Genomic DNA, 27,775 nt, shown 5'->3' with positions numbered 1-27,775 from the left:
TTTTTCATTATAGTTTAGTTTTTATTTAATTGTGATTTTTTTCCCTAATTCAGTTAGTTTTAATTCGTTTTAGAGCATGTTTGCTAGTTTTTATTAGTTAATTTTTTTCTTAAAGGTAAGTTTTCATTAGCTCTAGCATTAGTTTTAGTTTTTTCATACTTTGGGTTATTTGTCAGGTGCAGGATTCAAGAGTAAATATTCAGTATTAAATAGGTCAGAGTACATATTGTGTAATAAAAACTCATCAAAACATATCATGTATTCAATTACTGTTTAACAACCAACTGTCCACAAAATAGCAGCCTTAAGTGCAAAATGTGTAATACTGCTGCTGAAAACTGCCAGACTAAGGACAGACATGAATATAAGAACGTGACCTTACATAACCTAACCCTATTTTGGTTCGAAAAGTTTTGCCGTTTTGGCAGAGCTACTCAGAGGCTAGCTTGTCAAGGTACTGGCAGTTAGTCCTGTTGAGCTTTTCAAATGTACTTTGAGATTTTCCTCTTGAGAAGTGCCACATATTTTATCATCTGTTTCCACTACAAGACATGTAGCCTTTCTCGTAAAAATCCCATACAGGACTCTCCCAACTTTTGTTGTCATAATTATACTAATGTAAAATTTCTAGTGAAAAAATCCACAAGACTTAGAAATTGACAAACACGAAAACAATGGATGTCTAAACATGTAATACAGTTACAGTTAGTTATCTTTTTTCTTTTAATTACCGTTATTTATTTCAGTTAACGAAAATGTTTTTTCAATATCAGTTCGTTTTTGTTAACGATTGTAACCTTGCTCCCAGCTCTTTAAGGATTGCAGGAGGAATAAAACACAGCTGACCACTTCGTGCCTGTTTAGCCACTGTGCACTAATCTGTGTTTCAAAAACCATGCGTCTCACTTTGTCCAGAGTTCCACTCCTCAAATGAACAAAAACGTCCCAGACGTCCTAGCTTGCCAAATCCTGACCATGAGTATTTACAGCAAGTGCAAAGCTGATCTAACACTTCCAAAAGGAAAAGAAAGATATTTGTGGGAGGAGTCAGCATGACTCCGCCCAGATCCTGCAGTTTGTGGTGGGTGAAGGATTAGTTTAAAATTAGCAACAAAGAGCAACTTCCCCCTGCACTCCAAACAGCCCTTGCCTGTTCTCCAGACTTCTGCCGAACCATCCCAGTGCGCCCCCTAGATGTCTTCGACTGCACAAGCACCCAGTGTTCCTCTCCTCTCTCCTCTGACCCTGCATGCCCCGTCCTCTTTTGTAGGAAAAAAGAGAGAAATGTATGAGCATCCCGTCTACTGCTTGGCGTCTCAAGTGATGGATTTAACCATTCGTGAGTACCTGCCTCATCCTCAACCTACCCACCTCCTCATCTTTACTCCTTTATATACATACATACATACACACACACACACACACACACACACACACACACACACACACACACACACACACACACACACACACACACACACACACACACAGTCCTTGTTTATAGCCATCTGCACCTGCTCTCTCGACTCCCCCTCCTGCACCTGAGCTGATAACGTCCACCACACCAGGACTGCTGGCCTTTTTCTTCAACTCTGCTTCTCCTGTCTGTCTGAGCTGCCTGTGAGATGTTCAACCAAGGCTCTCTCTGTCTGCCCCATCAGGCTCTCACATGGAACTTTCAGCACTAGATCTGTTGTCCTCCCACAACACACACACACACACACACACACCTACCTTTCTTTTCTTTTCTCCTTCTGACTTGCTTGTTCCCCATCAGATCTGAATGCATTTTTACTTTTGCTTCTGTATGAGACTCCCCTCCCCAGCTGATCACACATCACATTCTCATGGCACAGCTCAGCAACTGGACCACACCTTCACACACCTTCACACACCTTCACACACCTGGTCAGAGGCCACGCTGCTGTGGGAATGCCAGGGGAATGACGCTAGGGGTTCAGAGGTTTAGACGTGTGTGATGCTGCGTGAGCCTGAACACACTCTGGCTGTGTCCGTGTCTGCACTACTCTATCCCATCACTATGTTTTGTCTCTGATGCTCTTTGACAGCTTTTTTTCTGTGTGTCTGTTTTTCTGTGTGTCGTCTGGTATCACTGTATGTCTTTTTGGTATCACTGTATGTCTTTTTGGTATCACTGTATGTCTTTTTGGTCTTCGAGCACGTCCTGACCACATCACTACTCTAAAGGTTGTCAAGGGTCAGGGTTTCTGTCATCGTGCTTTCTGACGGTTCTCACAGAGTCACCGTGAGATGGACTTTTCTGCTGGCATCTCTCTTTCCTTTTCTCTCTCTCCTCTCTCTGTTTTTTCTCTCTTTCCTTCTTTCTTTCCTTCCCTTTATCTATCTCTGTTCCACCCTTTCTTTCTAGTATCTCTATGTCTCTCTGTCTCTCTCTTTCCGTCTCTCTCTGTCTCTTTCTTCCTCTGTCTCTCTCTTATCCTCCATCATAAGCCTCCAAAAATGGAATAAATGGCTGACTGTCTCTCTCCTCCCTCTCTCTTCCCTCTCTCCTCTCCTCCCTTTCTCCTCTCCTCCCTTTCATTCTCTTTGTAGTTGAGAAATCTCAGAAGGATCAGAAGGATCCAGGTGAACCCTTTTGTCTGACTAATTACTAAAGTCAAATGCCATACTGGGGCATAACCGCCTGGCAGTGTTGCTATGGCGCCGCCTGAAAGCACCATAGGAACGCTGCGATGATGTTATGTCAGCCTCCCCTGTAACTTCCCATGCTTTTCATCTCTAAAGCGATGATGCTCTCAGCCTCGCCTGCTGGTATGGGCCCCCCGGCAACGACTGCTGGCCATGTGGGTGTGGATTCCCTTACAGTTCATCATAAACATCTTAAACAATTTGATTCACATTTTAAATTCACCATTACCACACAATGAGAACCTCACAAGTCATTTACATGTGGAATTCACATTTTCTGCTGAATTGAGAGGGAATTCACTCCAGTTCTATATAAACGCTGTTTCAGACATGCATCATCACTTTAACCTCCGGTGAGGTGCACCGTAGCTAACAGGCCTCATCTTATGATGTTATGTTATAACGTGAACAAAGTTACTCAACGAACTACAGTGGAAAATGAGTCCTATGGGTTTTAATTCTCCATTTCACCTGAAGAATTTATATTTAAATTCTCCTCCATTTAAAGACAGAAATGCCTCGTTGCATCTTGAGCAGATTAGGTATTTCTTATTATCAACATCCCTTTCACGCCTTGTCGGAAGAATTAGATTTGCAAGAATCTACTTCTCCCACACTTGCGCGATGTGTGTGAACTACATGACGTAACCCAGCCAGGTACTCGCTCTACAGCAGACACACTGAAGCACCTGCTGTACTGTCCAATCACACACTGAGGCACCTGCTGTACTGTCCAATCACACACTGAGGCACCTGCTATACTGTCCAATCACACACTGCGAGTCTCACATCCGCTTTAACCCTTCAAGCTGTTTATTGGATCTCTGTTTTTTGTGTGTGTGTGTGTGTGATAATTTTTTTACACTAACGATTAGCTGAACAAGCAGAGAAACATGTGAAGGGTTGTGAGCGATTAGTGAGCGGTCCAGCAGTGTGTGGCCTGTGTCGTGTTTCGGACAGTCCTTGGCTGAGAAGGGCAACTCGCCTCGTCATGGGCCTTGTTTCTCATGCAAAGAATAGCGTTCCCTCCAGCACTAACCGCCCCTGTGTTTCTCTGTAGTAGCCACACGCTAACAGAAAGCTGGTAATTACTGCTGACGTTAAACTGCGTGTTCACAGCTTGGACTAATCCCCGATATTCCCAGCGTTCTCTGCTCTTTCACCTCCGTGACAACGAAATCAGATCTGACTGAACCATCGGAATGTAACATGGAATGCTGTCACACTTAAAAATGGAGGCTATTATTTATTGATAGAGTTCTCATGTGCACTCAGACAAGTGTCCAGATGACTCTTCTCAGTCAAGACCTTGGTCTCATAGATGAACTACCCTTCATTAACCAGAGTGTTTGTCAGTGTCTATTTACTGTTCCGTGCCACCGCCCTGATGTTGGCTCATACTATAAGCATCGTTTTCATCCTGCTCTGTGTTTCATGTGCAGTCATTATGTCTCAGTCCTGAGGTCCTACACACCTGTGGAGATTAGGCTTCCTGTGGGGAACTGGTACTGACACCATAAGGAGACCATACTGCACACCATACTTCACATCTCCATCCTGCTTTCAACCAAACTCTCTTACTAAGTCATGTTAGGAGTTAATGGGCAGAGCAAGTTGGGGGCAGAGAGGGTGATGTGATGAGAAAGACAGTCGGAGAGAGACAGTCAGAGTGAGAGACAGTTGGAGAGAGAGACAGTTAGAGGGAATTAGCAGATCAGTAAACCCATCCTCCTGCACCTGCTAAGCATTCTGCATGTTGACTGTAACATATTTGTTGTTTCTTTTCTCTCTGTTTTCCTTCGACTCATTATACTCACATGGCTTCTTACTGGCCTAGAAAAAGCTTCTGATGAAGGTGTGTAAGGAAGGAAGAGAGAGAGAGCCACACACGGCTCACCCAGCCACTGCTGCGCTAGGAGTCCATCTACACACCACAGCACATTCACTCTATATCACGCATCATTTTAAAATACACCTCACAGTCTCAGGAACTTTAGGAGTAAACCTTAGGATGAGAATAACCCTCAGACCCTTAGTGGACAAGGGTTACATTTCTGTATACCAATCACCTGGTGTAGACAGATGACACACTCAGCCAGTGGTGAGGAGTGTAGAAGCTTGTCCAAGGTAGAGAGATGAAGCTGAGATGTGTTCTTGTGTACTGTAATGAAGACAGACCACAACAAGACTAGGCTGCAAAACACTAGTCTGATGGAGTGAGGGAAGTCTCTCAGTGTGTGTGTGTGTGTGTGTGTGTGTGTGTGTGTGTGTGTGTGTGTGTGCGTGTGTGTGTTACATGTTTGTGTTTACGTTAACAGTTTTGCCCTTGTGCCTCAGAGAACGTAGGACGATTAGTTACACCTGCCAAAAAGCTGGAGGACACACTCCGGCTGGCGGAACTGGTCATTGAAGTGCTCCAGCAGAATGAGGAACATCATGCAGAGGTAAGATTCACATGTACGCACACACACGTGCGGACACACAGGCACACACATGTACATGTACACACACACACGCACACACACACGCACACACACACACACACACACAAACACATGTGCACACACACACACACACAAACATGAGCACACATACACACACGCACAGACACACACACACACACACACACATACACACACACACACAAACACATGTGCACACACACACACACACACACACACAAACATGAGCACACATACACACACCCACACAAACATGCCCAAACACACACACACACACACACACACACACACACACACACATGCTCACACACATGCTCACACACATGCTCACACACACAAATACACACATGCACACATACACATACAAACATGTGCACGCACACACACACACACACACACACACATACACACACACACACACACACACACACATATATGCACACACACACACACACACAGGCACATGCACATTCAGGCACACACTGACATACACATACACACACATCAAGATAACCCATAAACCATTCACTTTACAGCTAGTGTAAATACAGTGCATTTGCCTATTGTGAGAGCCCACCTGGTCTTACAGAGAGAGTTCACCATGTGCTCTTGAATTACACACTCAACAGGTTAAAGGGCCGAGCTCTGGATGCGAGCTGGTACAGTACTGCACCTGGTTCTCCCTCACTACCCAGTGGACAGCAGTGCCAATTCACTAAAAACACCTATAAATTACTGGTGTTTGCCTGATGATTAATCAGTTTGCAGTTTGAACTATTCTTTAGGGTTCTTTCAAACAAAATCTGATGACTTTGAGTGAGTTGATATAAGTCTATAGGCTACTGTTGTCTGGTGGGTAGTGGCGTACTCCACTGACGCATGCTCACTTTGCTTTCAGACCTGCCCAGGTCACAAGAGCATCAGACTCCACTCCTGGAGGCCCTCAGCACTGCGCAGTCTGCTAGTACTGTTGCAGTACTCTGTCAGTAATGTTTCAGCTCATCTAAAATGGGATGCTTACTGGGTTCTCACTGGGTTCTCATTGGATTCTCTCTGGGTTCTCACTGGGTTCTCATTGAGTTCTCACTGGGTTCTCACTGGGTTCTCATTGAGTTCTCATTGGGTTCTCATTGGATTCTCATTGAGTTCTTATTGAGTTCTCATTGGGTTCTCACTGGGTTCTCATTGGATTCTCTCTGGGTTCTCACTGGATTCTCTCTGGGTTCTCACTAGGTTCTAATTGAGTTCTCACTGGGTTCTGCAGCCAGCTTCATCCCTCACTGTGCAGTTGCACCAGTGCAAAGATGCAAAAACAGACCCTGATGCCAAAATTAAGTCTTTGTTTAATTATAATAAAAATAAATGCCTTTTTCCATGTAATTCTTATTCATTAATGTAGTTATTTTTCAGTGACAGGCCAAGAAGCAATGCTAGGGTCATTAGAAGAGTAGCGATTTACTGAATGGTCATTAAGAAACAAACAACTTTGACATAAAACCATCTTTATCTTTTATCTTATCTTAGTTTATCTTGTTGAAGTCTGTGCAGGTCTGAAAGTTTACTTCATTCTATACAAGCATGCCATTTTATACTGACTCTGAATGCATGGATGAACCTTAATGATTTTACATACAGACAGGACATGTTGATGGAAGAAGGAAAACTGCCTTAAAAATCCCATCCCAAAAATTCATCTGCTTGTTTGAACATTTATTAATACAGACCATGTTTAACTGCCATGTTTGGTTAGGATTGTTAAGGAAGATATAGGTATAGAAATGTGCAAACACTCCCCAAGGCAGCTCACACATCACTGCTAGCATCTCACTGTAGAGATGCTCACTCTGAAGTAACTTTCACTGTGTTCTCTCACTGTTTGTTGGGTTTCCTGGATACAAAAGGGTACAGAGGTATGTGAACAGGTGTGAGCAGAGCCCCCATTTCACACCCCTTCCTCTCCCATGTTCTGTGCATGTCCAATCCCCCGACCCCTGGAAGTAGGGCCCTGTGCTCCCCCTCCGCCCTCTGTGTCTGGGGGTCTCTCAGACTAGGAACACCTGGCGTGTGGCACCAGCCCCCCCGAAAATGAAGCTGAGCTCATTTTCGCACAGGTCATCTTCGTCGTCACCATCATCGTCGCTGTCTCCCACGGCACCAGAGTCCAATCCCCTCCGGACCCCCTGCTCCCACTCTCGGAGAGTAAAATCACAAGTGTTGAGCGATCTCTTCTTCAGATCGCCTCAGTCCCTCAGAGACGCGACTCTGCTCAACGCGACTCTGCAGGAGTGAACTCAGCACTGGAGATTTTAGCACATCCATCCGCTCCAGCCTGGGCCATGGCACTGATCTCCCGGAGCTAACGGGCTCGGGAGAAGTGCACTCACCAGCTAGGCAGCTCACCACACGCCAGCCGGGCTGGTACAGATGTCTGTTTTCCTGAGACTCACTCTCTATAAGCATGTGAATCTGGCGAAGGCAACCCCTCAACCCCTCATATAAACCCTGCTTTTTTACATTTTCAGATAGCAGCAGAGCATTCTTGTCAGCAACAGTGGAGACAGTTGGTTTTCATGCTGCCCACAGACTAAAGTTAATACAACACAGTTTTGCATGAAAACAGAGACATCATCTTAAGGTTAAAATCCTGTTGCTGGAGAGTGAAACTGCTGCATTGTGTGTACTTTCTATGGATTTTGTGTGTGTGTGTGTGTGTGTGTGTGCTTGTGTGAATGATATAAATGTGAACATTGCACTTCTTACTACTGTTTGACCTACTTGACAGGAAACGTTAATCTGATTAACTAGACAGGATTAGGGCTGCCACAAACGATTATTTTTATTGTCGACTAATCACCAATTAATTTTTATGATTAGTCGACTAATCGGATCATATGTTAATTGAATATAAAACACAGCTTATTGCACTAGAATGCAGCTACTATTATATAACCAGTGTTGGGAACGTTACTTTAAAAAAGTAATTATAGTTACCAGTAGCGAACCGTGACCTTTAAACCTGGGCCCGCTTAATAAACTGCAATAAAGAAAAACTGAGACGACAGTACAGCTTTAAAAACGCAATAAACAATAATATCTGTACTAGATAACGTCTTAAGCAAAATAAGTTTCTACACAAAATAAGGTTCACAGCTCCGTGGTTCTCGGAAGCGGAATATGTAAACAACGCGCACGAGGACGTCAAAGGGATGAATCGAAACTAGCTAGCGGTGGTGCTAACGACAGCTAGCGTCGCCACAGCGGGCGGAAATTATCATACGGTTAAGCCCGCCCACTAAGAGGGAAGATATGATTGGTCAATTTTGCTGTCATTTGAAACTGGTATTGTGCTGAATTATAATTGCCAGGCCCTCTGTAAACGAACAGCGGGCATCACAGTCCTGATAGGGGGAGACACAGGCTCACAGGCTTCCACTTAACCCCTCACCTTCCAACACAGATTGAATAGACACGGGTGAATATTTTATTTGCTTATATTTTTGTAATTGTTTAGATGTCGAATGTCAAACTGTAAGTAGATAAAATAAAATTGGATAATTATATATATAATGCTTTGAGAATATTTTAGGCCCTCTGAGAGGGCGTAGAGGGCCCTGACGGTTCCCCACTGATAGTTACTCACTACTTGTTCAAAAACGTAACTGAATTACTCTATAAAGTAACTCGTTACCAGGGAAAGTAACTTTTTGCAATACAGTAAAAAAAAAGTTATATGCCAATGAATAAGGATTTTTTGAAAAAGCAGTTTTCACAGTTAGTTGAAATAAGTAGATCAGAAAGGTGTTTAACTTTTGATATTTATTGCACATCAACAGACCAGTGCAGGATAAAATCCTTTAAAATCCCAAATCTTTGTAAAAAAAAAAAAAAAAAAAAAAAAAAGAAATTATTCACAAAATTATTTTTTTTTTTTAAAGTTTTTAAAGTTTTAGTCTTACTGATGTTACAGAAAACACATGAATGCTTGCTAAGGCTAATGAAACAAATCGCCATCGCTAATGTTAACTTTTACAGCTGTAACGATGAGTAAGTACTAAGTTAACGCTGTTTATGCTAATTTTAGCAGCTAACTAGCGATTTAGATTACTGAGATGACGGTCCCTCTTCATCAGTGTCACAATCAGCCACAACATGCTTCAGGTGCTCGTGCATCGCAGTTGTGCTGCCGTGGAAGGAAAGCTCTGCCTTGCAGATATTGCATTGCATGCGTTTTTCTTTCATTTTCTTAAAGTAATCCCACACTTTTGAGTTACGTCGCCGGGTAGCCACGATACCAGAGCCTGTCTGTATAACGTCCTGGTGTGACGGTGGGGTCGCGGCGAAGAACGAGACACACAATCCTTCACAGATACGTCACTTTTACTTGTACACGGTTATTGCGCAATAGCGCACGAAGAACAGAGATACACACACACACTGCAACGTGTAGACTTTAGACATTAGACAACGACGAGCACAAGACACTGCGCGAACGCACATTAAATAGACAGACCACATCAACCTCACGTGATGACGAGACGAGCCACAGGTGAGACGGATAATGACAAGACGCACCCACACACATGGAGGTACACAGACGCAGACGAATAGACGCAGACAACATTAACACACGCCCCAAAGGAAGGGTTCGGGGACCGTAGCGTGACACCTGGGATGTTGTTTCCACTACTGCGCATGTGCGTCAAGGACAGAAAGGCAGACGCAGCAGTGGAAACTGCCACAGTTTGGAGAGAGAAAAAAGTAAAAAAAAAAAAAAAACCCATGCATCGACTATTAAATTAGTCATTGACTATTTTAATAGTCAACATAATCGTGACTAGTCGACTAATCATGGCAGCCCTAGACAGGAGCCACGTTCCACACACCACATTCCACACGCCACGTTCCTCACACCACATTTTCCTGAGATATTACTCCCTTTATGTAAAGGTCAAACAAAAGAGAGAGAGAGAGAGGGTGTGCGTGCGTGCGTGTGTTTATGACTCCCTGATGTTGTGTTAATGCTCAAAGCCATGATGGGTCTACTTGGATGACTGATTGAAATAAGGTGGTAACTTGTACAACATGAGACATAAAGGCCTTTTATAGATCTGTGGATCGTTCCATTTTGCCTGGAGCTACATTCCTGCTCTCCCTCACTATCTCATCACCTGTCACTCCTGCATACTCACACCTTCTCTTACACACAAACACACACACTGTCTGCAGGCCTTCGCCTGGTGGTCTGATCTGATGGTGGAACACGCGGAGACGTTTCTGTCCCTCTACGCTGTGGACATGGACGCTGCACTAGAAGTCCAACCGCCGGACAGCTGGGATAGTTTTCCACTATTCCAGCTGCTCAATGACTATCTGCGTCTTGACTGTAAGCACTCCAAGCACTTCTATTCTATTCCATTATAATATAAATGATTCTAGACTGGGCTCAGACTTTTCTGTTCAGACCTATTGCATGTAAATCATATTGCATATTAGTTACAAAACAAAAGCCAGCTGGGTCACTGGGTTAGTGGAAAGATGTGATGGAGTCAAAGAGGCACAGGAAACGTCAAGTGAGAGCCAGAGGCCTCCTTGCGTTGCTAATGAACCAGACCGACTAAGGAGCTGTCCGTGGTGCTGAACAAAGACTCTGGTTTGCACACTGCAGTGGACTAATTATACTGGGGGCAGTCTTCGCACAGCTTGACAGGACTTTGTCTAGTAGTCTAATCTGAGCACTGAACAGTACGTTCTGCATAGTGAGTGGAAAAGAGGAAGAACTTAACAAAGAACGAGCATGTGAGAGATCAAATTCTTCATTTCCTTTTATTTAGAATCTTCACAGTATTCATGTAGTGTGATTATAGATAAAAGGAGGATTAAAAGAGTGGATAAAACTGCAGATTTAAAGAAGAAAAAACACTCAGATATCACCCACACAGGCATGGAGATGCATGCACACACAGACACATACGCAGATACACAAGCACGCACTGACACGCATACACACACACACACACACATGCATACACACACGCACTCTCTCTCTCTCTCTCTCTCTCTCTCTCTCTACCCCCAGGATGCACCACATTCCAGACAGAAGGTCACTACACTGAGCCAGTAGCGCTCAGCTCAGCTCATGTGCCGTGAAAGGGCCTGAGCAGCAGACAGACAGGAGAGCAGAAGAGCGTCCATGCTGCTAATGAGTCAGAACCAGAGCAGCCCGAGAGCGTCCATGCTGCTAATGAGTCAGAACCAGAGCAGCCCGAGAGCATCCATGCTGCTAATGAGTCAGAACCAGAGCAGCCCGAGAGCGTCCATGCTGCTAATGAGTCAGAACCAGAGCAGCCCGAGAGCTCGGTGGCCTTGGCAGGCGCTGGCGGACACGCAGCCAAGTGGACAACCGCCGCCACTCAAGTGGCTAATTGGAACAGAGTGATCAGGGAGGCAAACAAACATGGCACCTACTGTGAATGACTGACCTTGAGGAGAGAGAGAGTAAGAGTGAGAGAGAGAGAGAGAAAGAGAGAGGACAGAGAGGGAGAGAGAGCAGGCGGGGAGGGAGGGACCCTCGGACATGTTGATGGATACTGTTACAATAAATTACATCTTGTCCTGGTATTATCCTTGCATGTTACAATTCAGGCAGCCTAGTTTACAAACCTTAATAATATAGCATTGTTTTCATTTTGTTATGGTAAATGATACTGTTTTCTTACAGTTCTCTTCTTCTCTCAACTCCAGACAATCTGTGTAATGGAAAGTTCCATAAGCACCTGCAGGATCTTTACGCCCCCCTGGTGGTGAGATACGTGGACCTGATGGAGTCTTCCATCGCTCAGTCCATCCACCGTGGCTTTGAACGGGAGTCCTGGGAGCCTGTGAAGTAAGAGTCTCTCCTGCTCAGGCTGTGCTCACAGACACATGGGGCACATGGGGCACAGGGGTATTGTGTTTGGAGCAGAACTGAACAGAAAACATGGAGCCTTGCTAAGAACAGGAACATTCCACATCTTCTAGTTAGCCTATCAATCTACTTCAGTGTAATACCTTATATTATACAGTAAGATTTCTTTCTGGTGTTGTTACTTACATAAGACATTTCACAATTCGGATTACTTTTTGCAATGTATAAACTGTAATGATCTGCGCGGGGCAGAACAGGGAGGCGGACACAAACGCTGAGGAGAGCGAGATTTATTCCAGGAAATTCCAAAAGCAGTGTTACATGGACAGGCATGGGTCAAACCGGGCAGGCAATCAGAATACGAAACGCGAACAGACATGGTAACGGGCACGGGAAACAACAAGGCAGACTAAGAACGGGAGAACAGGCAAAACACACGGAAGACAAATAACACGGAGGCGTAAACTTACGAGCAGGCATAAACAAACGAACAGGTAGGAACAAAAAGACCGATACAGACAAGGGCAATACAAGGACTATATATACACTGAACTAAACTAGGGACAGGTGATGACAATGACACAGGGGCGTGGTAACAAACAAGGAATCCATCAACCAACGAGCAGGGCGGGACAAACAGGCAGGGAACACGGACATGAGGGAACCCAGAGTGACAGCTACGAGAGGGGGCGTTGCCCTACGTGACATAAACAATGGAAAAGTGTCCAATTATGTCAGTTCTTCCCCTTTGTACCAAGTACAGATAAAACCAAATATGTAATCTGTTGCAGTAAAATTATTTTTTCTTTAAACTTCTTCAAACTGTCTGACCCACACACAATCACTGCAAACTGATGGACAGAAACACACACAATCACGTTTACTCACACTTTCCTTTTTTTTTTGCATATTTCTCATCTGACTCCCTAAAAAATATACTGTACTTCTATTCAGTGCATGCTGTACTTCTATAATGGAAATACAGCACTTCTATGGATGCAAATCAGTCTCAAAATTAAAATTAAAATGTAATACGAAAAATGGCAATGTACTCTTAAATTGGCATTTGCATGTTCCACTCTTACAAGCAACTTTGAACTCAAAATTCAAATGAAATAATTTCCTTTACATTTGCCATTTAGTATATGTCTATTCATATTTAATTTACACATACATTTTGATGCTTTATTTGTACCTTTGAGCCTCTCCTGACCCTGATACCAACAGTACTCAATCTGTCAAAATGCATTTTTAAAGTGCATTTAGAGCAGAATGCATTTTCATTTTCATGGTCTTCAATCTCAGTCAGTCACCCTAACCCTAACTCTAGCCCTAGCCCTAGTCCTAGCCCTAGCCCTAACTTTAAACTTTTTAAGTTGGCCTTAGAGACACAGTGTGCCAGTGCACCAAAAGGGTTTAACCCTGAACTTTAAACCCTAAACTCTAAAACCTCATTCTAACTCTAACCCTAGCCTGAAAATAACCGTATCCATAACTCTAACCCTAACACCTAACCATAACCTTTGTATTATACAGAATGTCAATAAAACAATGAAAAGCCTGATGGGCTGTTAATTTCATTCATCTAAGCATGTAAAAAGGCAGAAAGATACATTTTTGGTCCACACCCTTTTCCCCTGTAGAAAAGGTACAGGAGAAACTAAACAGGTAGTCTCAAGGAAGACATTATATAGTAAATGGTTCCATGTATCTATTATAATGGCTTTACAACTGAAGAAAAGAATCACTAGAAAAGTCCTTATAGTGACCTGCAAAACACTACCCAAATCCTAACCCTGCAAAACCCAGCCCTAACCCCACAAAACATAGCCCTAACCCCACAAAACACAGCCCTGACCCCACAAAACATAGCCCTAACCCAACAAAAACACTGCCCTACAGTGTTTTTACAGCCCTGCTGTAATACAGCCCTGACCCTACAAAACACAACTGCAAAACACAGCCCTCACCCTCCAAAACACAGCCGTAACCCAAACCCAACAAAAACACAGCCTTACAAAATACAGCCCTAACATATTTTTCTGATAATTTCTCATTCCAGTGTACTTATAAACACTCAATTATTGTTTAAATGCTATGCAATTAAACATCTAATTACAGTAACAAACTAAATCAATCATGTAATAAATAAATAACTTGATTTCACTTGCTGCACTTGCTCAGGACAGTTGAGATTCATTTGGATGATGGATTTCCTCTAGTTCCTTTTCACTATGTTGGGTGCCCCTTCTCAGCCCTGCTCATTTTTTAGGGGGCATTGTTGTGCATTTCTGACCTTAACAAGCATGATCTATCTTTCCCCAGTTTAGGATTCCCCACTTTCCCCAGTTTCTAAAAGTATGTCAAACCTTTTGTCAAACCTTAACACACAGCGGCCAGTGCCACACACACAACACACAAAACATCTCACACTTTTGGAAAAAGCAAACACTACAACCAAAGCTCTTTCATCTCTTACCAAAACCATATTACATCCAAACTCTACATACAAGTATCAGATGAACAGCCCTTTTTATTTGACAACTACACACTGATGTGACAAATGGAAAACACTACTACCATGTGTTTTTGAGTGTTCAGTGTATAGTCTTCTGTAAAGGTATATTATAGTACTTACACATACATGCATATTCACAAATATACAGATCATTTATGCATATTCAGTACATTTACACCATAAAGTGAAGCACAATTACAAGGGGAAGGTTTATTTTGGTTTTGCATTAACACTACGGAAACACATGCTGTACATGCTGTAATGGATGGATAAGAAACTAAAAAAAGAAAAAAAGCTTCCTCCATTGCCTGCTGAATGGATTTGTGTAGGTTGGGTAGGTGACCGCCACCATACCAAAAAGAAGTCAACAGCAATGGAGAGTTTGGTGGAGGTGAAGCACAACAAATCATTGCTGTGCAGTGAATCAGTTTGTACTTGAGCAGCAGTTGTACTTTTAACTAATGCAAAATGAATTGAAATATAATTGGCTATCCTTGTCTTATTGGCTAAAGTTATTTACTAATCAACTCTGTGATGATAGTTACTGTAAATGGTATAACAATATATGTGTAAATGGTATAAAATGTTTACACCATGTGTAAATGGTATAAAAATGCTGACCCTGCATGTAATGCTGAAACAGGTTTTCCCTTTTCTGCAAAAAAAAAAAAGTCTTTTTAACCTACTGACCCCTTCTTGACCTGTGTGGAGCATTACATAACGTCCAGATCAAGCCCGGTGTGTCCTGACCCCGGTGTGTCACTGTGTGCAGCAATGGTTCGGGGACCTCTGAGGACCTCTTCTGGAAGCTGGACGCTCTGCAGACCTTCATCAGAGAGCTGCACTGGCCTGAGGAGGAGTTTGCCAAGCACCTGGAGACCAGGCTCAAGCTGATGTCTAGCGACATGATCGAGTCATGTGTGAAGAGGTTGGAAGCGTAGGATCTTGATTTCAGAGACCTACAGTTGAGGTGATACGGCAGTCTGGCAGTAATCATAGTACTGCAAATATACTTCCCTCCCTCCCTCTCTCTCTCTATCCCTCTCTCTCTTCCTCTCTCTCCCTCCTTTCCTCTCTCTCCCTCCCTCCATCTCCCTTCCTCTTTCCTACCCTCTCTCCCTCCTTTCCTCTCTCTCCCTCCCTCCGTCTCCCTTCCTCTTTCCTACCCTCTCTCTCCCACCCTCTCTCTCTCTTCGTCTTTCTTTCTCCCTCTTTCCCTCTCTCTCTTTCTCTCTCCCACCCTCTCTCTATCTCCCTCTATTTCTCTCCCATCCTCTCTATCTCTCCCTCTCCCTCTCTCCCATTTTCTCTTTCTCTTTCCCATCCTCTCTCTTCTCTCTCTTTTGTTCTCTCTTTCTCTTTCCCACCCTCTTTCTCTATCTCTCCCTCTCCCTCTCTCTCCCCCTCTCTCTCAGGACCAGGGTGGCGTTTGAAGTGAAGTTACAGAGGAGCAGTCGCACTACAGACTTCAGGCTTCCCCAGTCCATATGCACCATGTTCAATGTCATGGTGGATGCCAGGGCTCAGTCTGCTAAACTGTGTGCCATGGAGCTCGGCCAAGAGGTACACACACACATACAAACACACAAAGACACACATGCACACACACACCGCACAACACATACATACACACACACACACACGCACACACACGCACATACATACACACAAAGACACACATGCACACACCACACACACAGAGGACACACACTATTTCTATTACAAACTATTACAAACCACACAATATTTTCTGTCACGTTCATCAAAGTGCATCCTATGTAGAGCAAACTCCTATCAGTCCTGTGATGGATCACCTAGACTCCAGTGAAGGATCACTTAGTCTCCTGTAATGGATCACACAGACCTCATCCATCCATTCTCCTCCACTTATTTGGATCTGGGTCTCGGGGGAGATCACATTTGTATTTTATGCAATTTATGTACTATATTTCGAATGCATTTATATCCCTTGCATTTATTGCAAGACTTAAATCTTGTGATAACTGAATGATTTCATGTAGTTATGCGCAACTGTAGTTTTCTGTCTCCTTCTTTCTTTTCTCCATCAAATGTGTCTCCTTTCCTTCATTCCTCTTCTCATTCTTGTGAAAGTTTGTTAGAGGGTGAGTGAAGCTAACAATTCAATTGAGTTCTCACTCCCGTCCCAAATGTATAATTAGCAATCGCAGCAGTTTTCCTCGATCCTCTGACACTTAAATTGTTTTGATTCCATTACCATATGTGATAGCTGCTTCTGAATATACATGTGTTAGAAGTGAGACTCTCGTATCCGTGCCGTCATGAGACAGGTAATAATTATCTGAGCTGAATTCATTACCCAGAAGTCCCCTCGGCAAGCGAGGAGAGAGGCGTCTGCGGGGCAAACCTCCCATGAGCAGTTGAGAGCAGAGGGAGCAGGCAGTACCTGTGTGTGGTGTTTCAGAGTAGGCCTGATCTGAGATCAGCTTCAAATGTTTACATGTGTGTATTCAATCAACGTATTTGATTATGGAATGGAAAAAATTACAGATCTTTTTCTCTTGCAGCGACAGTACCACTCTCAAATCGACCATCTCATTGAGGAAATGGTGAAAGAGATGATTACCTTGTTGGTCGCAAAGGTAGCAAGAATTTGTTTGCTTTATATCATATTGCCATTTAATTTAATCCATAATCCATATCCATATAAAAGGTATGCAATACTGAACTTCACATTACGACAAAATCAATGTTTATTGTTACAGTATCTATGTTTATTACATTTTGTAAGAGAGGTCATTCTGTGGTATATATAATTGTTATTATGCATGATTAATTATGCAGCTACATTATTGTAGACCTGGTCATGAAGTCATCTCTTTCATAGGCACCTTTGTGTGTGTGTGTGTGTGTGTGTGTGTGTGTGTGTGTGTGTGATCGTGTGTGTGCGCACGTGTATGTGTGTGCGTGTGTTTATGTGTGTATGTGCGTGTGTATGTACGTGTATGTGCGTGTGCGTGCGTGTGCGTGCGTGTGCGTGTATGCGCGTGCGTGCGTGTGTGGGTGTGTGTGTGTGTGTGTGTGTATGGGTATGTGTGTGTGTGTGTGTGGGTATGTATGCGTGCGTGTGTGTGTGTGTGTGTGTGTGTGTGTGTATGTATGCGTGTATGTGTGTGTGTATGTATATGTGTGTGTGTGTGTGTGTGTGTGTGTGTGTGTGTGTGTGTGTGTGTATGTGTGTGTGTGTCCGACCTCTCCTGCAGTTTGTGGTGGTTCTGGAGAGTGTCCTGGCCCGTCTCTCGCGCTACGATGAGGGGACCCTTTTCTCTTCCTTCCTGTCCTTTACAGTAAGAGCCACACTTGTGCAGTGAACAGTCTAGACTGTGGCCCTCAGTGTCTAGTGTTAACTAGTGTATCTGCAGTCGCACTGCTAATAGAGCAAACGCAAGACCTTTGGTGATCCCCCGCGTATATACACTGGTCTGTCTTCTGGGGGGGGGGTCCTTTATTTATAATAACTTATGATATTAATCGCGGCTCCATTTCTACAAGTTTTCAGCGTTTGGAACACTTTACACATAGCTCGTCTGACATTTTTTATTGGCTGTGTGTTGACGTGACAATTATTACAAGTGCGTTCGTGTGTCCCCGCTCCGCAGGTCAAAGCTGCCTCAAAGTACGTGGACGTCCCTGTGAGTGAGAGCTTCTCTTCTCTGTCAAACACCTTTAATGAAGTACATTCTTATCACTAGCAAAGCTCTTTCAATGTCCTCAGTGCTGCATAAATGCCATGACAGCCGTGAGTGTCTTGCTAGCGTCCTGCCGAACGTCATGTGTTGTCCTGGTCTGTGTTGGTGTTACTACAGTGTTGTGTGCATGTTGTGCAATAAAAGTGTGTTGTGAGCTGCTGCCGCAGGTCTGACGCTTTACGTCCTCCGCTCAACACAACAGAGAACTTCCTTTAACTGCCAACACATCAGCGCTCAAGGAGAAGCATTTCAAATTAAAGGCCTGACAGAGCATCTGATGCTCTCCCTCTCTCCCTCTCTCCCTCTCTCCCTCTCTCCATCTCTCCCTCTCTCCATCTCCCTCTCTCCATCTCCCTCTCATTGCCTCTCTCCCTCTCTCCATCTCCCTCTCATTGCCTCTCTCCCTCTCTCCATCTCCCTCTCATTGCCTCTCTCCCTCTCTCCATCTCCCTCTCTCCATCTCCCTCTCTCCATCTCCCTCTCATTGCCTCTCTTCCTCTCTCCATCTCCCTCTCATTGCCTCTCTCCCTCTCTCCATCTCCCTCTCATTCCCTCTCTCCCTCTCTCCATCTCCCTCTCATTGCCTCTCTCCCTCTCTCCCTCCCTCTCATTGCCTCTCTCCCTCTCTCCATCTCCCTCTCATTGCCTCTCTCCCTCTCTCCATCTCCCTCTCATTGCCTCTCTCCCTCTCTCCATCTCCCTCTCATTGCCTCTCTCCCTCTCTCCATCTCCCTCTCATTGCCTCTCTTCCTCTCTCCCTCCCTCTCTTTCTATCCCTCTCATGCCCTCAGGGCTAGTGAGCCTTGTGTTTCCATGGTAATTGTTTGCTTAATGCACAAAATAAAATTACGTATGAAGATTTTGCTCATTTGCACCCACTGAAGCTAGCGGGAGAGGTGTGAAGTAAGTTCAATTTACAGCGACTGACAATTACCAATTCTGATGACCTTCTGACGCTGGTTGGCAGACTGGATACATTTAATTTAGCATGGAGGCAGAACAAACAGGAGTGTAACTCCTGAGAGCATTGTGTTCTCTTCATCTCTTCCAGTGCCACTGTTTTGATAAGTAATATTTTGTCTGCATACTTGCAAATGTAATGTGAACTAATATGTTTACTTTTTCACAGTTCTTGACAGCTCATTTTATGCATGTAGTAATATGACTAGGATAGTATCAGTCCAAAAATGAGAAATTACATATTTTCTGTCACTTCTCTTTCTCCCTCTCTTTCTATCTCTTTTCATCTCTCTCTCTCTCTCTCTCTCTCTCTCTCTCTCTCTCTCTCTCTCTCTCTCTCTCTCTCTCTCTCTCTCTCTCCCTCTCTCTCTCTCTTTCTCTGGGTTGCTCTCTACATCTCTCTCTCTCCCTCTCCCTCCCTCTCTCTCTCTCAGAAACCTGGCATGGATGTAGCTGATGCTTACGTGATGTTTGTCCGCCACTCTCAGGATATGTTGCGTGAGAAGGTCAATGAGGAGATGTACGTAGAAAGATTATTTGATGTAAGTAGATGCTGCTTCGGTGTCCTCCTCGGGAACGGGGAGGACGTCCTCCTCAGTGTGACATGACGACCAGTCTGGAGGGATAGGTCACATTTTGAGACCTGTTTCTTCTTCTTTCTGTTTCTCTCTTCCTCTCTCACTCTTTATCTATACCTACCGTCTTTAGAGTGGTCGCATGTTATATCTTGCTATGACCTCCACCCACCCCCACCCCTACACCCACACCCCCACCCTCCCTGGTCTGTCTGCTCTTTAAGCTTGGGTTTCTTTAACTCTTTCCCCTCTGAAATGCTCCACACTCTTTTCTCCACCCTCTGTTTGTGCTAGGGGGCTTTCAAAAGGGCACTGATGAGTGGTGATATATATATACATATATCAAATATTTCATAGGGCAAAGATGATTATTTTTGAAGAACTGAGGGCGGGGCTGAGGAAAGGTAGCACAGTATGGTGGGAGGGGCTGAGGAAAGGTAGCACAGTATGGTGGGAGGGGCTGAGTGGAAGTAGAACAGTATGGTGGGCGGGGCTGAGTGGAAGTAGAACAGTATGGTGGGCAGGGCTGAGGAAAGGTAGCACAGTATGGTGGGAGGGGCTGAGTGGAAGTAGAACAGTATGGTGGGAGGGGCTGAGGAAAGGTAGCACAGTATGGTGGGAGGGGCTGAGGAAAGGTAGAACAGTATGGTGGGAGGGGCTGAGTGGAAGTAGAACAGTATGGTGGGCGGGGCTGAGGAAAGGTAGCACAGTATGGTGGGAGGGGCTGAGTGGAAGTAGAACAGTATGGTGGGCGGGGCTGAGTGGAAGTAGAACAGTATGGTGGGCGGGGCTGAGGAAAGGTAGCACAGTATGGTGGGAGGGGCTGAGTGGAAGTAGAACAGTATGGTGGGCGGGGCTGAGGAAAGGTAGCACAGTATGGTGGGAGGGGCTGAGGAAAGGTAGAACAGTATGGTGGGAGGGGCTGAGTGGAAGTAGAACAGTATGGTGGGCGGGGCTGAGGAAAGGTAGCACAGTATGGTGGGAGGGGCTGAGTGGAAGTAGAACAGTATGGTGGGCGGGGCTGAGTGGAAGTAGAACAGTATGGTGGGCGGGGCTGAGGAAAGGTAGCACAGTATGGTGGGAGGGGCTGAGTGGAAGTAGAACAGTATGGTGGGAGGGGCTGAGGAAAGGTAGCACAGTATGGTGGGAGGGGCTGAGTAGAAGTAGAACAGTATGGTGGGCGGGGCTGAGTGGAAGTAGAACAGTATGGTGCGCGGGGCTGAGGAAAGGTAGCACAGTATGGTGGGAGGGGCTGAGTAGAAGTAGAACAGTATGGTGGGCGGGGCTGAGGAAAGGTAGCACAGTATGGTGGGAGGGGCTGAGGAAAAGTAGAACAGTATGGTGGGAGGAGCACAATGCAGGGAATGCTATCATGGGTTACATCCACATCAGACCTCTCACTCTGATGAATGTGTGCAGATGTGTACATGTGGGACAGGTGTGTGTGTGTGGATGTGTGTGAATGTTTGTGGAGGCGTGTGCAGTGGAGCAGATGTGTGTGGATGTGTGCTTCGTGAGGACAGCTCATTGGATTATATGTATGAAAGTGTTTTTAATGTTTTAGGGGACTGATCTCAGATTGGCCCTGGTGTGAGGGAGGGGACTAATACTAGATACTGGTGTGAGGGAGGAGACTGATACTAGATACTGGTGTGAGGGAGGAGACTGATACTAGATACTGGTGTGAGGGGGACTGATACTAGATACTGGTGTGGGGGGGCTGATACTAGATACTGGTGTGAGGGGGGACTGATACTAGATACTGGTGTGAGAGAGGAGAGGGAGGGGACTGATACTAGATACGGGTGTGAGGGAGGACTGATACTAGATACTGGTGTGAGAGGGACTGATACTAGATACTGGTGTGAGGGGGGACTGATACTAGATACTGGTGTGAGAGGGACTGATACTAGATACTGGTGTGAGGGGGGATTAATACTAGATACTGGTGTGAGAGGGACTGATACTAGATACTGGTGTGAGGGGGGGACTAATACTAGATACTGATGTGAGGGGGGGACTGATACTAGATACTGGTGTGAGGGGGGACTAATACTAGATACTGGTGTGAGGGGGGGACTGATACTAGATACTGGTGTGAGGGGGGGACTGATACTAGATACTGGTGTGAGGGAGGAGACTGATACTAGATACTGGTGTGAGGGGGGGACTGATACTAGATACTGGTGTGAGGGGGACTGATACTAGATACTGGTGTGAGGGGGGGACTGATACTAGATACTGATGTGAGGGGGGGACTAATACTAGATACTGGTGTGAGGGGGGGACTAATACTAGATACTGGTGTGAGGGGGGGACTGATACTAGATACTGGTGTGAGGGGGGGACTGATACTAGATACTGATGTGAGGGGGGGACTAATACCAGTGCCACAGATCTCTCTCTCTCTCTCTCTCTCTCTCTCATGGCACTATGGCAGTTCTCATCTTCTTCTCTGATATAATGTGTTTCACTCCGAGGAGAGCTTGTCTTCTCCCTTTTTTCTCCTCGTTTGATGCGTTGCAGACCTGGCCGCGCTGTTTCCTGTCCCGAACAGGACTGAATGTGTTGCTGTCTCTTTGCTCTGTGCATTTCTTCTGATCAGAAGGAGAACTTACGCTCCACCTTTCTACCTCTCCTCCTCTTTCTCCTTCTCTCTCTCTCTCTGCATCTCTCATTCCCCCTCTTATTTTCCTTCCTTCTTTTTGGTTCCTTTTGCAATTTTCTGGCTCCTTGCTCCCCCCTTCTCTCTTTCACTCTCTCTCTTTCACTCTCTCTTTCTCTTTCTCCCTCCACCTGAATCAAAGTGGAACTTATCCTTCCTGTTGAGTTGTTTTTATCACATTAACTCAAGTGGCATGATTCTGAGTCGACTAATCTTCCTGTGTACATCTACTAGCATGACCCGTCTCCTTGGAGAATTCCCTCATACATGCACTCTCAGACCTCCTGCCCATCCAGTCTGCTCTCCACGCCGTGCCTCCATCCCCCAACACCCACCCCCCCAAGCCCCGGCAGCAACTACCCCAGATGGGTACATGGGACACACGTTTGGACCCCTCCCTGTCTTCAGGAGTGGCTGGGCCAACGGAGAGCTCAACCACTGGGCCAAGCAATCAAAACCAACTTATGGAGGAGGCTGTGTGCCCTTACGCACGTACACACACACACACACACACACTGACACACACACACTTACACACACACACATACTCACACACATTCACACACACTCACACACTCAGGCACACACACCTGTAAGTTCTCACTGATTCCCTTACATGCACTGCAGGTGCCCGAGACACAAACATATATCCATGAAGGCAAAAGTGCTGATATAGATCATTCACTTATTTGTAATTGACCTGGAAAACTTAATATGTTTACTGTTTTAGTCACAAATTACTAATGAAGATCATATATAGGTGCCTCATAACTGCACAGGATTCATAAACACACAGTAGATCCTTGTAGGACACTCAAGTGGAGGAGGTTATATTTCAGTAGGAGAATAATTAGTTCAGTATGACATGAGAGGCTCTGTTACACTATTATTATTAGTATTATTATTATTATTATTATTATTAGGGATTATTTTTGCATGGATGAGCTGGATTAAGAGGAGTAGGGATCTGGAGATTCTCTTCTGATTATTGTACTAATGTCCACACCATGCATCACATTATCAAATACACCTGTGCGGGAGACATGGGTCTGGGCACTCAGGCTCAGCCCCGTTCTTACTAATGTTAAGAAACTGTTTGATGCCTACGTTTCACAGGTGGGGAGAGAGCGTCTTTCCAGCCCTTCATCCATCACGTCTGGTATCATTTCATCTTCTGACGTGACTCTTTTGCTTCTGTATCAAAAAGGCACAACATGCAACTTCCTCCCAGTCACCCTGGAAACCCAAGCAGCTTTGTGTGGCTTGTTGGCGCTTTGAAGGACCCTGTGCTTCTTGGCGCTCTGAGCTAATCTGCCCGGCCGGGGCTGCCCAGAGGGGCTGATCCAGCCCTGGGTGGAGATCAGACGGGGCGCCATACAGAAGTGTTGGCTGAGTGTGCAGGGCTGAGGTTAATTGGGGTCAAGGATGAGGATTTCTCACTAGCAGAGAGAAGGCAATAAGAAGATTACACTGGAACACTCTTCCTCCGCATTCATAAAAGTATTTGGTAAAGTGTTTGTAATGACCACACAGGCAAAAACATGAAAAAGCAGCAAATGGGAATAAAAATGTCCTTGTGTTGATCAGACACCAGAAGCTGTGAAAAACACCATCTGATGTTTCAGTTCAGTGTAATCTAAAAGGACGAGCTCTAAGATGGTGGTAGATCCTGCATCCTCTTTCTCCGTGGTCTCCAAACAGAGCGTTGAGTCATGTGAAGACAGCTCAGCTGTCTCAGGAGCAGCTCGACAGGTGAGCTGATGGCCGCTGGCACACACGCGTGACGCAGAAGGGGAAGACAGGTTAGGGTTAGTGGGGGAACGATTTACCCGCACCAGCACCGAGGCCGGTGACACGTAGACATGTGACAAGCTCACGCAGGAACAATCTGAACCTCCTAAAAGACCAAGAGTCTCATATCAGATGGAGTGATTGAGACACAGCGAGACAGGGTGAGACAGAGAGGGAGAGAGGAAGAGAGAAACAATAGGGGATATAGAGAGAAAGAGGGCAGAGGAAATTCATTTATTTTGTCCTCCGCCGGCCTCCTGAAAGGGCAGCCAAAGAAAGCCGGATTAGGACAGCTGTGTTAGGCATGTGAGCTCGTCAATCTGGGACGAGCGCAGAGATCACTGATTAAGAAAGTCCTTCTCTAAATCCTCACTGATACAGTGGGCTTGCATCAGTGCTTCAGCCCTCTGTTTGTGTGTGTGTGTGTGTGTGTGTGTGTGTGTGTGTGTGTGTGTGTGTGTGTGTGTGTGTGTGTGTGTGTGTGTGATCGTGTGTGTGCGTACGTGCCATCAGAACTTGGGGCACCCATAGATATGCCGATGGATTACATGGGTCAATTATACCCTTAATCTGCCACTCTGAGCGGTTGAGATTGGCGCTGGGGGCGAGAGGGATTAGCACTGCTCAACATCGATTCATTCAGAGTAGTTCCGTCTACCTTGACAGTTATCAGATCAGCACGGTTGCACTTTAGGATAACTACAGCTGCGTCGGCATGCCGCCGCTAACCGTTCTGTGGTTGGGCTGATCTCCGAACCGTCGAGCTCTACAGACCTGCGAGGTCATCTCAGTGTCCGGCCTCCTCCAGCCCTTCACATTAAGAGTCCCCGCCCTTTGTCACCTGCACGGTTTAATTAAGTCGAAGAAGTTGCAGGCTGACAGGGTGACCCCCTGGTCTGCATCCTCCGAGGAACGCCATCCTGACACAAACTTCTAATCCAACCTGAATATCATTTCAGTAAAAATATTAGTAATAATTAGTAACCAAGAGAGACCACAGCCTCAGTTATATAAATAACCTAAATGAATTATTTATGAATTATTAATTATTTACACTATATGAATTACTTAATTATTTAGGCACTTTTGTTAAACTGGATTAAAAATGGAAAAATAAATAACAAATGAAATGACCTGGTTTTCTCAGCACCAGGCGATGAGAAGTTGCCATATTTGGTCTTCAGAACTATGTCATAGTCCATCATAATGGAGTGAAGAAAGTGAAATGAGGCAGTTTTGATTTTTGGAAGCTGCGAGGACGTTGTGATTGGTTGATGGTTGGCCAGTATGATCTCTGGCTCACTGATTCTCTTTCAGGAACATTCGCTTTAGTTTGCGAAATAAACCAATTGAATAAAGACACTTTATGTAAGTAATTGGGATGCTGGGGAGGGCTGAGGGAACCGGGCCCACAGGTACTCCCACCGTTATTGTTCAAACACGTTAAAAGGTTTCGCCCACTGCAGGATGGAGGCATTGGTGTAAGCTGCTTACGTTTCCCGTAATTACAGGGGCTGAGGTTCCCCTGCCGTTCTGGACAAGCTCTCGGTGTGCTGGGCATAAACCCGCTGATCCGAAAGTAGGTTAATGCTACAGTGCAAGGCAGCGCTCATTTGAGAAGAACAGAAATAAAAGCTAGAAACCGTGAGAAAAATATGTTTCACTGTCTTATCATACCGTACCTATGGTGTTATTGCTAAGAAATAGAACCCACCACTTTCCTGTTACTCTCCACATTTCTTCCCCTCTCTCCCTCACTTTCTCTCCCTCTCTCTCTTTCTCCCTCCCTCTCTCTCCCTCTCTCTCCCTTTTCCCTCGCTCTCTCTTTCTCGCTCTCTCTCTCTCTCCCTCTCTTCCTCTCTCTCCCTCTCTTTCCCTTTTCCCTCGCTCTCTCCTGCTCTCTCTGTGATGTAAAGCGTGGTGGTATTTGTTTGATTAACTCGTCTGACAGGAGGGACAGCAGGCCAGCAGGTGTGCGTGTACGAGTGGCTCAGCGCGGCTCCGCCTTTGTACATCTGTCAGTGCCGAGGCTGGGGAGACAAGGGGTGAAAAGAGACAAATTGGTCCCAAAAGGCAGGCCATTCACCTTGGGCCCCCCGCGACCCCTCCCACAACCCCCCCACGACCCCCCTCCCTCACCACTGCCCCCTCCCCCCCTCCCTCGACCGTCCCTCATCCCCCTGCCCATTCAGGTGCTCTGCGGGACTCTCGAGTGCTTGCTGGCTTATTCCATTTAGCCCCACCCCTCCCGCCGGCACCTCCCCCTGCCCCCAGCCCCATTCAGACCGAGCCCCAGAAGTGTAGTACTCCTTACTTGGCCAGCGTCTCAGGCCACCTCTAAGCGTTCCTTTGTGAGCAGAATGGCTCACTTTGCACAGGGCTCCTTATGCTTTTTTCCCTTTTCATTCCCTCTTTCCTTCTTTCTCTCCGTCCTCCCCCATCCCTCGCTCCTCTTTTCGCTCATTGTGCAGGCCACAATCCCCGCCGTTTGGTTCATCCCAACAATCTCATTCTCTCTCTCCTACTCTCTCTCTTTATAAATCTCTCTATATATAACTCTCTCAATCTCTTTCTCTCTCTCCCTCCCTCTCTCATTTCTCCTCTCTCTCCTCCTTTCTCTCACTCTTTCTTTCTCTGTCTTTCTCTCCCACTCTTCCTGAGCATGTTTTGGTGAAGTGCTGTTTGCACACTGTTCTTCTCTTCATGAACAGACGCTCACGCAGCCGCAAACTTCCAAAGAATTCCCGGGATTTTCCAGTGTTGTTGAAGTCAGCTGAGATTGTGACCCTGGCTGGTGAAGGACCTGCGTGTCCTGTCGGGCGAGGCGAGGTTCTGCATGAGGGAAAGGTTACGCGCCTCTTCGAGGTGGCGGCGGTGCTAACGTGAGCACACGTGGGTGTAAGGTCGCGGTCCTGGAGCGGCCTGCTCTTTGTGCGGATCGCACAATGGAAAGCGGCTTGAAGCTCACGCGCTTGCTGGGACTGTTCTCGCCATTCAGAGAGAGAGAGGGAGGAGAGAGGGAGGAGAAAGAAAGTAAGAGAGAGAGGGAGTGTAAGACAGAGTGAGAGAGGGCTTTGAGTGGAGGCATAAGAGTGTGTTAGAGGAACATGTTTGGGGTCGTGCGTTTCCTGTGTAAAGTTTTTCCTCAGGGCCAGCGCATCCCGTGGTGTGGAGAGAGAGCCGGGGGGATGAGGGGTCGCCGGTGCCAGTTACCATGGTAATTGGGTTCTGACATCGATGGGCCTCCTCCCAGGCACCAGAAAACATACAATAACGTACCAACAGCAGGCGTGAGCAGCAAGCAGGTAGGATTAGCCCGTTTCTTTGTCCTAAAAGCAGGATGTCTTGTAGTCGGTTTAAAAGAGTCCTCAGCCCCGGGGGGTCTGATTCAGATGCCTGACCAGGGGAGAGGGTGAGAACGGCAGCCGCAGCCTGCAGGAGCCGGAGAGCCCAGACAGAGGGGCTCTCGCCCGTCCCGGACCTTCTAGGAAGCATTTATTTT

The 27,775-nt window shown here is 45.7% G+C and overlaps 1 protein-coding gene across 2 annotated transcripts in view; it reads left to right on the top strand.

Moving 5' to 3' along the window:
* Positions 1 to 27,775, top strand: part of cadpsa (Ca2+-dependent activator protein for secretion a) — a 109,141-nt gene that overhangs the window by 74,153 nt on the left and 7,213 nt on the right. The window contains exons 19-30 of one of the 2 annotated variants that reach the window (XM_076991880.1): positions 1,271 to 1,339; positions 2,575 to 2,607; positions 5,008 to 5,114; positions 5,762 to 5,791; positions 10,359 to 10,515; positions 11,874 to 12,015; positions 15,327 to 15,482; positions 15,970 to 16,117; positions 17,101 to 17,175; positions 17,797 to 17,880; positions 18,193 to 18,225; positions 19,677 to 19,784. In XM_076991880.1, the coding sequence (XP_076847995.1) occupies positions 1,271 to 1,339; positions 2,575 to 2,607; positions 5,008 to 5,114; positions 5,762 to 5,791; positions 10,359 to 10,515; positions 11,874 to 12,015; positions 15,327 to 15,482; positions 15,970 to 16,117; positions 17,101 to 17,175; positions 17,797 to 17,880; positions 18,193 to 18,225; positions 19,677 to 19,784 (1,142 nt within the window). The remainder of the gene's footprint in view (positions 1 to 1,270; positions 1,340 to 2,574; positions 2,608 to 5,007; positions 5,115 to 5,761; positions 5,792 to 10,358; positions 10,516 to 11,873; positions 12,016 to 15,326; positions 15,483 to 15,969; positions 16,118 to 17,100; positions 17,176 to 17,796; positions 17,881 to 18,192; positions 18,226 to 19,676; positions 19,785 to 27,775) is intronic. The other variant, XM_076991959.1, reaches the window with a different exon arrangement.

The sequence above is a fragment of the Brachyhypopomus gauderio genome, chromosome 1 (genome assembly GCF_052324685.1).
Source record: "Brachyhypopomus gauderio isolate BG-103 chromosome 1, BGAUD_0.2, whole genome shotgun sequence".
Classification (NCBI taxonomy): Eukaryota; Metazoa; Chordata; class Actinopteri; order Gymnotiformes; family Hypopomidae; genus Brachyhypopomus; species Brachyhypopomus gauderio.
The sequence above is the reverse complement of the archived record's forward strand: the minus strand, read 5'-3'. Positions and strand labels throughout refer to the sequence as shown.